Source organism: Heliangelus exortis, chromosome 2 (genome assembly GCF_036169615.1).
Source record: "Heliangelus exortis chromosome 2, bHelExo1.hap1, whole genome shotgun sequence".
NCBI lineage: Eukaryota > Metazoa > Chordata > Aves > Apodiformes > Trochilidae > Heliangelus > Heliangelus exortis.
Window position 1 is genome coordinate 3,378,522 of NC_092423.1, and position 15,182 is coordinate 3,393,703.

Here is a 15,182-nt window from a genome sequence, read left to right on the forward strand (position 1 = left end):
ACTGACCACCTAGAACTACCCAAGTCAGCTTGAAGTTAGCTACTAAACCACCCAAGTAGTGCAAGATCTTCCTGTGAGCTGATGTATCCAAATCTTTCAGGTTTGCCTCTTAGGCTGTAGGAATCCACATCTGGTGGCAGTGAGGCAGCTTCTAGGAAATAAATAACTTGTTTGAACTGGCTCAGATGTTTCCACGTCACAGCACCAAAGCTGTGTGGACACACTTGTTTCTTTTTTTTTCCCCCCAGAACTATTGTGATGCAGAGGAAACAGCTTTGCTACAAACTCATGCCTTGTAAAGATGTTTTCTGCAGGTTCACAGCCACTTGAGGGGTTCCTTTGGGTAGCAAATAAGAGCTCCACCTTCACATCACATAATCGGGGAGAATTTAACTTTTAAATAATGATTGGTGATGGATGAGGTCCCCCAAAAGTGCTTTTCCAGAGCCCTTTCTTTTGGAGGGAGCTGGAGGACAACGAAAAGCTTGTTCCTCAACTACCAGCATCAGCTGCAATAAAGCAAACACCATCTCAGAACTTCCCTCAGGCTGAAGTCCCCAAGGAGAAAATATTTTTGGTACTAAACTCTTTACTATGACTTTTTTTCCCCTTTCAGATGGAAAGCCTGTGGAAGTGGATCCCCACCACATTATAATAGAAGATCCTGATGGTTCCTGCACGTTGATCTTGGACAACCTAACAGGTCTTGACTCAGGACAGTACATGTGCTTTGCTTCCAGTCCTGCTGGAAATGCCAGTACCTTAGGAAAGATCCTTGTCCAAGGTAAAGCCCTGCACAGATCCATTGCTGTAGAGAAGTCTGCCATGGATTACCTTAAACACCAATATTAGGATATTTTGGATGTTTTGTATAACATCCACTGGATAACAGTATAAAAAAAATTTATTGATGAACAGATGTAGCCAACTGTTCTTAGGTGAAAAAAATTTGGTCTTTAGTGTCTTGTTTTCATATGTCCTGAGAATTATGCAGTCAGGGACACATCCTTGGTACCTGATCCTATTTCTTGCCTTGCAGTGCCACCTCGGTTTGTCAACAAGGTCAGGAATGCTTATCTTGTGGAGGGTGAAGATGTTCAGTTTACTTGTACTATAGAAGGAGCACCAAGGCCTCAGATCAGGTCAGTTCTTCATACAGGAACAAATCCTGTCTTCTTTTGCATGAGCACAAGAATCTCCAGCCCTTTCTTTCAAGGTTATGATCCTTTCTTCTCTGTGTCTTCCACCATCACCCCACCCCAATGTTGTCTCTTCCCAATCCCAACATTCCTGAGGTCCTCAGCTGTTTATTCTAGGTGGCATCTCAAAATACCTACAGAAGGTACCTGCCACAGGAGTGTCTCAGGTCAAATGCCCTGACGATATTTTATTGGAGGACATATTTTATTAATTGGACAATATTTTATTTATCCTCCCTTCCTCATTATTTCAATTGATTTTATCACCAGCCAGCCTGGTGTATTCAAACAAAAAGTTCAGCAGAGCTTCACAGTGACCAGAAGTCCTTTTCCCTGCATGGCTGATGCAAATTCTTGAGAAGCATCTCATAAACCTGTGCAGTTTATTATCCACAAGATCTGCCCACCTGTAGACCCATTTTCCAGGCTTCAAACCTTTGTCTAATGCTCAGCTCTTGAGTTTTTCACCCTCTGCTCTGACAGATGGATGGGTGAGCTGGGAAATTCTTGACCCTGCATAATTTTTCCTGGCTTACACTCCATGTTTTCCACATGCAGGTGGTACAAAGATGGTGTAATGTTGAAGGACTCAAGTAAATACCAGACTTTCAGTGAACCACGGAGTGGTATAGTAGTGCTGGTGGTCAGGAACCCTTCCAATGAGGATATGGGACACTATGAATGTGAGGTAAGTTCAGACAGATTTAATGATCTCCTGTCTGACATGACATAAATAGGGGAATAAATTTGACTGTCAGCTTCTCCTGAGCTAGATCTGGATGGTGAACATCTGAAAGCTTCAGAATATTCTGATCTGAGAGTTTGGTTGTTCAAATAACAACTGAGTGAGCTTTTTTCTGGAGCTTAAATTCAGATCCAGATCTCTAGCAGTACCTCGTGCGAAGTTTAGGATCATTTTGATGTAACATGATGTTTCTGGAGTGTCTTTAAATCAGAGCAGATTTGTGCCACTACAGAGAAACCATCCAAAACCAAAGTAAAGAAACTAATTCTAACTAGAAGTGTAAACCACTGAAATTCCTGTTTATTTAGCAAGCATGAATGGAAATAAAATATGAACTAAAATAAAGGTGGTGTAAAATATTTTCTAGAATGCAGTCATAATCTATGCATTCATGGTAATAAAGTAGTAATAAGCTCTCAGGGCTCAGCAATAGAACCAATTGACCATGGTTTAGGAATCCCAGCAACTTCACTGTTGTTCCACAGAAATTTTTAGTAAGTTTGATATAATTTAAAGAGTTGCACTAGAATTTTAGCAAGATGGGTTGATTAATAGATGGTAAATAAATAAATAAACCAATAAACCCAACACTCTTTAAGTATCACTTAAATGCCATATGGCAGGAATCTGGGCCTGTTGGTAGAGATGGAGCTGTCTCAGGAGTAAGTCCCAGGCTGCAGAGCAAGCTGCAGATGTTGAAGTTTCCTGATGTGCTGTGACTTGTCTGTGGGAGTCACTTGTGGCAGAACATTCTCATGAGGTGTCCACCCCAAGTCTGTCTTTGGTTTGGGGCCTCACCTTCACCCAATCCTATTGCCACGTAATCCCAAGGGATTTGGAAGGTAGCATAGGAAGGTTTTATCATACAAAACCACCCCACGTTTCATTTGGTGCTGCATGATTCTCTTCAGCTGGTGAACAGATTAGGGTCTGCAAAAAGTGGAGCAGAACTTTACCACCACAGTGCTGCAGCCCTGACCCAGGACAGGAGAGGAGACCAAGCTATTACCATAGAAGGTAGGAACCTTGACCAGCTCTGTAAGTATGTCCATGAATCACCCTAAAACCATCTCGTTGAGGATTGAATCTCTTTGCCATCTTATCCATGTTGATTGTTGGTGTCCACCTCTCTGTATGTCCATGGAGATGTGCATGGGTATCCTGCTGCTCAGCTCTATACCCATCACCATCTGTTGATTTCCAAACCTGGCAAATCAACTTCAGCATATAATGCTCATAAGTGCATTATATGGAAAAGGATGAGCAAATGAAGGGTTTGTCACACCACCACTGGTGTTAAAAAAAAAAAATAAAAAAAATAAATGTTTCTGTTCCTGTTGGAATACTTCAAAATATGTGTCAGAACATGAGTTACCTACTGCTGAAAACCAAAGAGGGGCCAGCAAGGAGAGCTGTAGGCATCTTATGATTTCTGAAATACCACTGAAGATCATCTGGAATGCCTGAGAGCAGTGTGTCCTGAGCAATACTACTTCATCCATTATCTAGGACTGTTCAGGTTTTTACACACCATGTAGTCATAGAATCTATTCCTTTATTTTTCTGCTCATTTTACCTGGATTGGTAGGGTATGGTGGGCTGAGTTTCCAACAAGGCATCTTTTCCTTAACACCTTTAGGATGCAGCTGCCCAAAGTTGCCTTCTTATCAAAGAACAGGTCTCTCAAACAATTCCCAGCACTGGTTCAGGAGATAATTCAGACAAAGGATTATTTATAATTAATAACAGATGGCTCCCTGTTTTGAGGGATAAGAGAGAGGACTAAGATAGACAGAGCCCATTCCATGGTAGTGAACCTTTGGTGTCAGAGGTGGTTAAGGGAGTCATGGCCAACAGTGCTCTGTCAGCATCTTTAGGACCTTCTTTCCTCATCTTCAGTGTTTTCACATTGTCTTGTGATAATAACAGGGGTTCAGCTGTGCTTTTAACAGGGGATAATTGTTGTTACCATCATTAAAGGAAGAACCTTCAAATGCAGAAGTATTCTGAATCAAGAAGCTGCTAGAGGTAGAGTCCAGAGATATATTCAAGGAAAATGTTGGTACTCTTGTATCTTTTTCATAATTTCCCAGAGCCATCTTCTGCTGTCCCTGTTTAAGACAGGATCCTGGTCTGGATGGACTTTTGGGCCAGTTCTCTGTAGACACTGATGTTGTGTCATTACATTAAGAGGACTCTAAGAGTACACAAAGAGAACTGATTTATGTATCTGTTTGTCTTGTTTTTCTTCTTGCTTTCCTGGTAGTCCTTTCCCAGAGTCCCATCCAGCCACCCAAAACACATCACAGGAAGGATGCTCTTAGTCCAGCAACACTGTAATTCTTTCAGCAGAATAATCCTTGATGTATTTGAATGTTTTGTCCTTCCTATGCTCTACAGAGAGAAAAAGTTGAATGCAGGATATAAAGGAACACAAACAAACCAAGGTTAGGGTGGAAAATCTTGCTGATGTTCCTTTGAGCCAAAGCAGAACATGTTATAAAAGCAAACAAGGGCTGTAAAAGAGCAGTAGGAGCATTGTTCAGCTCCAGGGGTTGCCAATGTTTATGTTCAGCCCCAAATTACCCATGTGCTGTGATTCTTGCAGTCATAAATTAGAAATTTCATGAGCTTGGTTGAAGAAATATAATTGGAGTTTGCCTGGAAGCTTCAGAAATGTTATGAAAGAGCTTTTGATCCGTGATGTGCAATTGCTTGAATCTGATAATAGGGAAGGAAATAGATCTCTGAGTCATCTTCAGGGAGAAACAGAGGGAGAGCTGCTTCAGGGCAGTGGAGCAAAGAGCAGGCTCATCCATGAAGCAAGAGGATTGTTCTGAACAGATTGGCATCAGGGATGCATCTGAAATGATGCACTTGACAGAGGAAGGGATTTCTTGTTCTCCTGAAAATCAGAAAGTTATCAGGTTTGATCCACCTGTGGAAAAATGAGGTGCATCTGGCAAAGAGGGTGGATGGATCTCATGAAGGCTTTATCTTTCCATCCTTACAATCCTTTTTGTTGGTGAGAATGGGATTATTTGTAACTTCACCAAGAGGACAACACTACTGCTGTGGGATACTTTTACAACAGAAAATAGATACTGGGTCTGTTTCCTAGCTCACCTTCACAGTGGGTCCAAGTCTGTGAACATTGGTTCTGTGAACAACAATTTTCAGAGTCTCCTGAGGCACCCAAGGGGCTTTAGTTGCAAATGTTTTAGTTTTTCTCCTCCTGCCTTTCTGGACTGTTTATTATACTGAACCAAAGCTCCTGTCACCATGGGGGACACCATTAATGCAGTGGTTTCCAAGCCCTGACCTAATCCACAGTCCAACACCACAGCTCTCAAAACCAATATCCTTGTCATTAGTTTTAAATTCAAAACTTGAGGATTTGCTGATCCATTGGAAAGACCAAATCCAAAAAGGCTGGAAACCACTGGACTAAGGGGTCCCCTTGTGAACACCCATGGCTTGGGCTGTGAGCGTGAAATGCTGAATTTCTGCCTTCAGCACCACCTGGTTGCTGCACTGAAGTCAATGGAGAGTTGCTTTTAAAATGCTGTTTTCTGTGGATATTGGAAGAATTTTAGACACTTAAAAAATCAAACAAACAAGCAAAAAAAAAGAAAAAATGAGGATCCTTCTCTTTGACTTCAAGTTGACTGCTTTGCACCTTGCTGCTTAACCTACAGATGATCTGGGCTGATGTGCTCTGGCATCCCTTGTTAACGTGTTCCTATTGCAGTTCCCTCATCCCAGGCTCACTAACTCACTCCTTTTTTTAAGAAAACACAAAGCCCACTGTTTTTAAAAGGCACTGCATCCTCACCTGGGCAGACAGGCCCAGGATGTGTCATGAGAAAGTTGATTTCAGGGGGAGGAATCAGCTACACGAGTGGACACAACCAAACCCATAAATACTCACCATGGTTAGAGTCCAGCAACAGGAATCTCTTCATATCTTGTATTAGGTCTCATGCAGAGTTTGGGACAAGTTATGGAGCTGCCTTGGTTGTTGATACCCATCTTGCAGGGAAAAGCTAAAAGTGGAGATGGAAAATTGCTCCAAAATTCAGGGGAGCATCAGGTCTCCCAGTGCTACCCTTTTATTGAAGGAATAGGGTGTAGAAGTTTGTCCCCTGACCTTTCTAAAGTTCCCTGGACAGGGTGATGGTCAGGATGTTTCCCTTGCTCTATTTGTTCTGTTGCCATTGTGGGTCAGTCTCATTTTTGGGTTGGCCAAGTGACTTTCAGGTCAAATTCAAGAGGGCCTTTAAAACCATCTCTGTTTCACTGGAGAAACAGATTTATTTTATTTTTTTTCCTTTCGAGAGAGCACGAGACACTTTGCATTTCACTCCCACAATATAGGAAGCTGGTTTATGTCCATGAGTTGCTCCTTTTCAGATCAACTTTAGCAGCTCATTTCAGATCTGTGCATCCCCTGCAGCAGAATAATCTCCTGAGTGCAGCAGAAGGATGGGTTCAGATCAGTTCTCCTGTGGTTTATCCCAGCAGCTTGTGCTGTGCAGGAAAAAAAGAGATTTATGCTTCTGTGAGTTAAGGAGATCAATTTAAAATTTGCAAGAAAGGCCCATAAATCACTTTTCACCCATTCAGAGCAACAAGAAGTGACTTATCCTAAATGTTTCATCACTTGTAAGTCAATGATTTAATGTATTAACCCAAGAGGAGTTTCCTGTAGAAACACTGGCTGATCCTAATGCTTATAGCTTTTAACCTGCTTACCAGGGGCTCCTGCTTTGCAAAACTTGTTTTCCTAAAGTGCTTTTGAACAAGTTGAAATGATAAATCTGGTGCTAAAACGGATGCAGAATATTTTCCTCTCGGGGAACAAAAAAAAAAAAAAAAAAACAAAAAAAAAACCAAACCAAACAAAGCGATAAAAAAGAAACCCAAATTCTCTCATCCTACTTTCATGTGGTTCTATCCTTCAGATAGGATTGCTTAAATCCTCCCTCACACCTTGGATAGCACATATAAAAATTGATCTGCCATCCACTAAACTGCAAGTCATCAGGATTCATGGACTGTTTGCCATTTACAGCTTCTTTCTCATCCCTGCTCAACTCTGGAATACTGAAGCCCTTGGACATCTGCTCCATCTACAAAAGTTGCAGCTGATGTCATTTGGGAGGACTGCAAGAAAAAACATTAAAAAAAAAACATTTAAGAGACTCCCTCTTACAAACATTGGGGATTTCACGAAATACATATTTAATTATAACCTAAATGCAGTTCCTGTTAATCGAAAAAAACACCTGTTCTTAGGTGTATAATCAACTGAATTAATTCCACTTTACATCAGAACTGGTGCTCTTGCTGCTTATGGATTCATCTCATTGTATTACTTGATGAGATTTTCTAAAAGTTGTGTTAAAATTGCACAATATTGATTTAAGGGCTTAAAAATTCAGTGAAAATTCCTAAGCTGAGTGCAGTAAATTGTTGCAGCCTTCGGTCCATCTTCCATCACTGTAGAATTATCACTCCACCATTTAAAAAAGGCTTGGAATCCTTGGAAAAATATTAAATAAGGACAGGTAAACAGTTATACTGCAATTGTGTACAGAGATAAAGGTTTGAAACCAATTTTCCCCTTAAGTGACCCAAGTAAAGGCTCTAATTTTGTTTAAACCCACTTAATTCTGCAGTAACTCCCTTGACTCTATTGGAAATTATCCCAGATTTTTACACACTCAAACGAGATGAGGCTCAGCAAAGAAAACACAGACCTTTAGCTCAGATATTAACACCAACACATGCACAAAATTCTTTTTCATCATAGTGGGATTGTTGTTTTACCCAGGGGCAGGAGAGAGCCCTTGGAAGTTAAGTGGAAGGAAAATCAGATTCAATTATTCCATCTAATACAGGAACTGTAGTGCAGTTGCACTGATCAGGAGTTATTTAACAAATAAAACAGACACTAGAGGTGATTTCATAGACACATTTTAAAGTTGAAATTCACTTTCAATTGTATCAACTGAAAATTGCCAGAATTTATTTATTATAGGCTGGCAGGAAGATTGGAAACCAATTGCTGGACAGATTACTTTGAGATTTAGTTAATGGGGGGGTTGGGTTATTTTTATTTTTTTTTTTTTAATTTTAGACTTTATTGACTAAAAAGTTGGGCTTGATGTTGTATTTTCTAGACCTTGAATAGGCTCAGCAATTCAGAGTGTGCTTAAAACAGTCTGCTTCAAACAGTGCCTTAATTTTATTCCAGCAGATAGGATGGGAACCTGCCAAAAATCTCTGTTAGTTTAGACATTAGAACCTGCAACTGGTATCTTCCTTATTTTAAAAAATGTCAATTTTAAGAACTTGCAAAAGCATTAAATCACTGCTTTTCTTCATACTCATCAATAGCTTCTAGTTTGGGACAAAGGTCAGTAAAAAAGGCAAATTCTGGTAAAAAAGAGGTGAAGTAGGCACAGGTATTTCAGAAGGCTCTTCTGGGTTTCCTAGGGGGGACTTTTTGATGCTGATTTTCTTTACTAATGAGAATAAATTTAGTTTTATTACTATCAGCTTGGATTTTGGACTTAGTTTACCAAAGCTGGGAAAGCTTTCAGTGTTTGGGGAAACTTTTTTTCTAAGAAGTGAAATCACAGTTTACAGAATTTCATCTCTCCAGGATTTTCCAGCTCAGGGCATTTTTAGGTCTCTCACACCATCACTACCTTATTATAGGTGAAAAAAAATTAAAAAAAATAGGACTGTTTTCTAGCTTTGGCCTGCCAAAAAAAAAAAAAAAAAAAAAAAAAAAAAGAAAATGTCAGAATCTCATGGCAGAACAAACAGATTTTGCAATATTGTTCTCCACAAAGTATTTAGATTCAAAGCTAAATCATTTAATATTCAGAGAGCACTCTGAACTCTCATTCTTGGTCAGAAACAGTAAATATGATGCTGGAAATAACCACAGAAAGCATGGATGGGATGGTACAGTTGGTTTTTTCCACTCCAGTTTATTTTGATCAACTGAGCAAAGTTAATTTACTCATTTCAGCTTTTGCCTTTCTTTAACCCCTTGCTGTTCATACTGTTTCCTTTGTAGTCACTGAACAAGAGACTAAAGTGCCCAAGAAAACCATCATCATGTAAGTGCTGATTATTTTTTTTTTTTTTTTTGGTAACATTTGTGTTTTGCCTTGCTGCCTCTGCATGATCCAATAACAAGCTTGTGTTTATTGGCCATGCAAGTGTGTTCATTCCCATCCCACCACTTCTCATGGAATTCTGTGCTATGCAAAGTGACCACCTGAAAAAAAAAAAAAAAAAAAAATCTTACTATCCCTTTCAAAAAATAGCAGCACTGGGGTTAGATTCAGACTGAGATGGGGTTTTGTGTGATATTAAATGTGAAAAAAATTCACTGACTACTGTTGAAGTTGCACAAGAGTTTAAGGAGGTAGATTCAGGCTCTTGATGTTGAAAAGAAACCAGTTCTGACAACTGACTACTTGAAAAAATGTCCAAATTTAACAAGTAGCTTAGCTTAAAGTGATTTCTTCTGCCTTTCTGTTTTAAATTCTTCAAAAAAAAAACCTTTTATGATGAAGCAGAAGGATGATGGACGTTTTTATTCCCTTCTGTCTTGTTTTTTCTAAAATATATTCTCTCCTGATGGAGACTTGGTACTTTGAGCCTGGTTTTTATGGGGTGCATATGAAGTATCTGGATTAATTGGAGCAAAAAATGGGGCTTTGTCAGTTGTATGGAGGTCTGAAGCCCATCTGCCATTAAGACCTTTGTGTAATTTCTTGGTTTTGAGTATCATTAAATGCATAATAGAATTATTTCATGTGCTGGAAGGGAGCACATTGTCCTGTGATGGGTCCCCAGAGCACCTCCAAGCCCATCAAACCATGTCCTGATGGAGCAGGTGACCATACAATGGTTTGTTTGGGGGCAAAGCATTCCTTTAAGATTTCTGTTATTGATAAAATCAATCCTTGGCTGGGAAATGATGCTAAAGGTGATTTCTTTTCCTTCTGTTAGATGGTCAGATGTGCAGAATGACAACTAAAATATGGTTCAGAGCTGCTTGCCTTTTATCTCTTATTTTCTGTGATAACTATTTCCTATCACCCATGAAAATTTAAATCATTTGGATCCAGGGGCTTAGAAGAAGATATTTCCCACTTCCTAATGGCTTCCACCTTGAGACAGGAGAGGCAGGAAAAGTTTCTGCCTCTGCCCCCTCTCTTGAACAGTTGACAGACCCAGTCATTTGGCTTTTTTTACCCTGCAAAGACCAGAAAATGAAGGTGTTTCTGCCTGTACCATCTCAAGGGCCAGGGCTCAGATAGCAATGGGAGAGTTAAATTAAGAGCTATTATTTATTATTATTATTTAATACCATGTTCAGAATTATGCCAAGAAAGCAACAGGCAGAAAGGAATCACTCAGAGCCAGACCATGACTAAAGCTTAGGAAATCTTATCTGAATACATCTCTGTGCCTGTAAATCACCTGGAGAGATGCTTTTGGTTTACATCTCTTCTCAACTCATGGTCCCCCTTTTCCTTTCATGATTTCACATCAAAAGCAGCAGCATTTCTATTGTTTAATTAGTTGTTTGATTATTGTTTAATTAATATTAGAATAGTCCAAAATGCCATTAAGTTGATTTCCAAATTTCTGACTTGTTAATTCATAGAATCAGAGCAATATTTTCATTGGGAAAAACCTTTAAGATCATCAAATCCAACCAGTGCCTACCACTACCAGGTCTCCCCTCAGCCTCCTCTGCTCCAGGATCAATACCCCCAGCTCCCTCAGCTGCTCCTGATTTGTGCTCCAGACCCTTCCCCAGCTCCATTCCCTTCTCTGAACACTCTCCAGCCCCTCAATGTCCTTCTGGTCCCAAAAGACCCAGAACTGACCCCAGGATTTGAGGTGCAGCCTCCCCAGTGCCCAGCACAAGGGGACAATCCCTGCCCTGCTCCTGCTGGCCACAGCAGTGCTGACACAAGCCAGGATGCTGGTGGCCTTCTTGGCCACCTGGGCACACCCTGGTTCATATTCAGCTGCTGTCATCCAACACCCCCTGATCCTTTTCCTCCAGGCACTTTCCATCCACTCTTAATAATAGATTATTATTGCTCTGGAGAGCTGAGGAAGCAACCCCTAAATTCAGGGTTGGTACATTTATGAGTGGGATCACAGCAAAACAGAAATTCCCCTCCTTTTACTCATGGGTGGGGTCATCAACTCATTTAAATGGACCTCAGCTTGAAGGGTGATAGTGGTGAGGTAAAGATTGGGAACAATTCTCCAAGGGGATATTCCAGTGCTCCTTAACATGTAGTGAGCTGAGGAGCAGAAGCAGCTTTGCAGCTCCTAGCAGAAAATATCAGATAATTCAGAGACAGGGTTGAGCAGTCTCTGTGTAAACATTTTAACTTGCAGTGTAGAGCAAAGTCTGGTGCAAACACACAGAGATTAATTCTTGTCCTCATCCCAAAATGATTTAGTTTTGTGGAATTCAGAGAGGCACCACGAAGGCTCTGCATAGACCTCAAAGCTTTATGGCAGTGTCAGAGAGCAGAGAAGCCCAAGGAGGGACAGAGGAGCAGAAACAGGCTGATAAACCTGGGGGAAAGAGTAAAGGAGTTTTGGTTTTCCAGTGGGAGAAAAAGGAGTTTTCCTTTTCCAGAAGGGAAGAAATTCCACTGTGGCTGATCCAGTCCTGGACTTCACCACATCCTCAAAGAGAGAGATTGATGGTGGAAAGAAATCTGATCTCCAGGGGAGAAAACAATCCCAGTCTCCAAAAGTGAGACCAAGAGATGAGTAAAGCTACAAGATACCTAAGGGGATTAGTATTCCATGATGGTTAGAGAAAGGCATGAGGAGAAACAGGCTCTCCCTGCTCCAGGACTCCTTCCATCCTGCTTTGTATCTGAAGAGCCAGAACAGAGAGAGCTGGGGAGCAGAGCTGGTGACTTTGTCACATCTGGCTGTTGAGGAGAAGGAAAGAAAATTATGCTATTATCTTCATTCATAATAATTCCACCTCACTTTAAGCCTTGGTTTTTACCCTACAATTCTTGTTTTATCCCATTGCTTGGAGCTGGGGCAGAATCTCAACAAAGAAAACTATTTTTGCCTCTTAGCTCCAGTGAACCAGCAACCTCCACTGTAGAGCATCAGCTTCCTTCTGCTTGCAAGGACATCACTCTCTTTATTTTCATGTTTTTCCATGTAAGATACGTCACTGAAAAATTTACAGGGAAAAAATCTGTGTTAAATAGACAGATTAAAAGCACTGAAGTTTGAGTCTAGGTGTTCCTGTTCCCAGCTTTTAAAGTTATTTGGTTCAGCTTCACCTGCACCTCATTTAAAGTTTGTCCTGGAATGGGAGCAGAAGATTATTTTGCCACAAGCTGTGTGTTTATGCAGGAATGCTGAGAAGTCCTGAGGGCTTTGGAGACCTCAAAAAATCTAAAGTAAGGCCAGGAGAAATATGCTGAGAAATTTTAATCATAGAATCATACAATATACAATCATTTTGGTTGGAAAAGACCTTTAAGATCATCAAGTCCAGCACTGCCAAGGCCACCACTAAGGTCCCTCAGCACCACATCTCCAAAACTTTTAAATCCCTCCAGGGATGGGAACTCCATCCCTGCCCTGGGCAGCCTGGGCCAGGGCCTGAAAACCCTTTCCACAAAGAAATTGTTCCCAATCTCCAACCTAAACCTCCCCTGGGACAACTTGAGGCTGTTCCCCTTGCTTGGCACTCCTGTGTCTGGGGGTGGCTGTAGGATCAGGCTGTGCCTGCAGTAATTCTGAGATTGCCAACCACATCCTGAGCTGCATCAAAAAAAGGGTGACCAGCAAGTCCAGGAAGGTTTTTCTTCCTCTCCTCTCTGCTCTTGTGAAACCCTTACTTTGGAGCACTGTGTCCATAGGGGAAGGATGTGGAGCTGTTGGAGGGGATCCAGAGGAGGTCATGGAGATGCTCAGAGGGCTGGAGCAGCTCTGCTCTGGAGCCAGGATGGGAGAGGTGGGATTGCTCAACCTGGAGAAGAAAAGGCTTTGGGGAGACCTTAGAGGACCTTCCAGTATGGGAAAGCTGGGGAGGGACTTTGGACAAGGGCCTGGAGTGATAGAATGAGGAAGAATGGCTTTAAACTGGAAGAGGGGAGATTTAGGTCAGATTAGGAGGAAATTCTCTCCTGTGAAGGTGGTGAGACTCTGGAACAGGTTGCCCATCCCTGGAAGTTGTCAATGTCCTCTCCCTGGAAGTGTTCCAGACCAGGTTGGATGGGGCTTGGAGCAACCTGGGCTGGTGGGAGGTGTCCCTGCCCATGGCAGGGGGGTTGGAACTAAGTGATCTTCAAGGGTGTCCCTTCCAATCCAAACCAGTCTGTAATTCTGGGATTCCATAGAGAGTAAATATAAGTACGTTTTTGCATGGATAACTTCTGCAGGAAATGTTGTAACTTTCTTTTCCTGGCCTCCAAATGTTTAATGCCCTTTTAATAGAACTGGTCTGCATGTGAAAATGCAGATCTCTGGTATCAAAGGCAACAACAACAACAAAAAAAAAAGTTAGAGATGTCTTACATTTATTAAAGAAGAAGAAACCACTGTTTCTGCTGTAATGGAGGGTATTTTGTTATTGAGTTTGTTAAAGCCAAGATTTAAGCTAAAGACATTCAGGAAAAGGTTAAACTCCCTGGGTGCTTAAAATCTTTGGGTGAAGCTACTCTATAGGTCCAAACTAGCATAGCAGGTGGTCAACACAAGCACATGAAATATAGCAGGATCCAGAGGACATTTCTCAGCTGGATGAGCTCCTTGTGTGTTCATGCACTCAAGGAGGTTCAGGAAGTTAGGATCCACCTGAGGGAAAGAGCACTGAGGTTTCCTCTGGATCAGAAAGTAAGTGGAGATGGGCATGGGGGTGTGTGTGTTGGGTGTGCATCCCTTCCAAAAATGACACGCTTCACCCAAAGCTGCAGTGCTGACCAAACTAACCCCACTCTAGCTCCTTGCCCAACAATGGCATGTGCTGATGGAGTGTGGCTCCCCCCAAAAAAAAGAGTCTCATCTGCCTGCCAACTCCATTTCAACCCTTTCTGTCATCAGAGAGGAAACCATAACCACTGTGGTGAAGAACCCAAGGCAAAGGGGAAGGGTTTCTCCTGCACGTTCTTCTTCAGGTCATTCTCCATCACGTTCCCCAAGAGCAGAGCCATCTCCAGAGCCAGTTTATGTTTCAAAGATCAGGCAGCCAATCCACAGGCACGAGCAGGAGGCAACCCCCAAGTCTGCTGTCCCCATGCTTTATGTCACAGAACCAGAGGACAGGCAAGGAGCGGCAGCTAAAGATGTCGTAGAGACCCAGGTGGAAGAGAAAAAGCCCAAATGGGTGGAAGTGGAAGAAATTATTGAATTCAAGGTGAAAAAATCACCAAAGCCTGTAAGGAAAAGAGGATCTTCCCCAGCAAAACAAGAAAAAGATGACTCGGGAGTGACAACGTTCACGTTGCCCAGCTCAAGGCCCAGGCGCTCCCCAGAAGATGATCCCAACACCAACAACTCGAACAATAAATTGGTGGAACAGGCAAAATCTTTGCCTGATGACAGTCTCTCTGAAGCCAGTATCCAGCTCCTGGTGTATGCATCTGAGCAGGAAGGAGCTCAGGTCAACAACGAAGACAGCAACTTCCCATGTGGGGCTGAACAACCGGGAAATAATTTATTTATGGATTATGGAACTGACAGAAAGAACTTCCCCCAGGAAACAAGTTGTGATGGGTCAGATGACACTTCCCCTCTGCTTGCCTGTGGGGGGGAGCCTTTGATCTTCAGCTTTGAGGCAACAGCTCCAAACCAGCACAAATTTCTCTTCTCCCCAGTGAGCCCAGAGGTTGCAGAGGAGGCTGATGCCTTAAATGTTTCTTGGTCTGTTGGAGAGGAGGTGCCTGAAGTCGTACCCGACGTCCTTCCAGAAGAGGAGAATGTCATGATAGTTGATGAACCAGAGGAGCTACAGGCAGATGACATGAGCAACCGGGACCTCAAAATCTTAACCCACAATGGCAAAGTTTTAACCCTGGAGGATCTGGAAGATTACGTCCCTGAAGAAGGAGAAACCTACGGGTGCGACGAGCAGAACCGTAAGGCGGACAAACCCTGCGAGATCTCTGTGCTCCAGACAGAGATCAATGACCCAATGATTGGGA

At 42.0% G+C, this 15,182-nt stretch overlaps 1 protein-coding gene across 2 annotated transcripts in view; it reads left to right on the forward strand.

The window, feature by feature from the left end:
* The window catches only part of OBSCN (obscurin, cytoskeletal calmodulin and titin-interacting RhoGEF), a 223,880-nt gene that overhangs the window by 164,256 nt on the left and 44,442 nt on the right, over positions 1 to 15,182 (forward strand). For both annotated transcript variants that reach the window (XM_071734574.1, XM_071734575.1), the window contains 4 exons: positions 617 to 784; positions 1,040 to 1,142; positions 1,758 to 1,887; positions 2,856 to 2,961. In XM_071734574.1, coding sequence (XP_071590675.1) covers positions 617 to 784; positions 1,040 to 1,142; positions 1,758 to 1,887; positions 2,856 to 2,961 — 507 coding nt within the window. The remainder of the gene's footprint in view (positions 1 to 616; positions 785 to 1,039; positions 1,143 to 1,757; positions 1,888 to 2,855; positions 2,962 to 15,182) is intronic.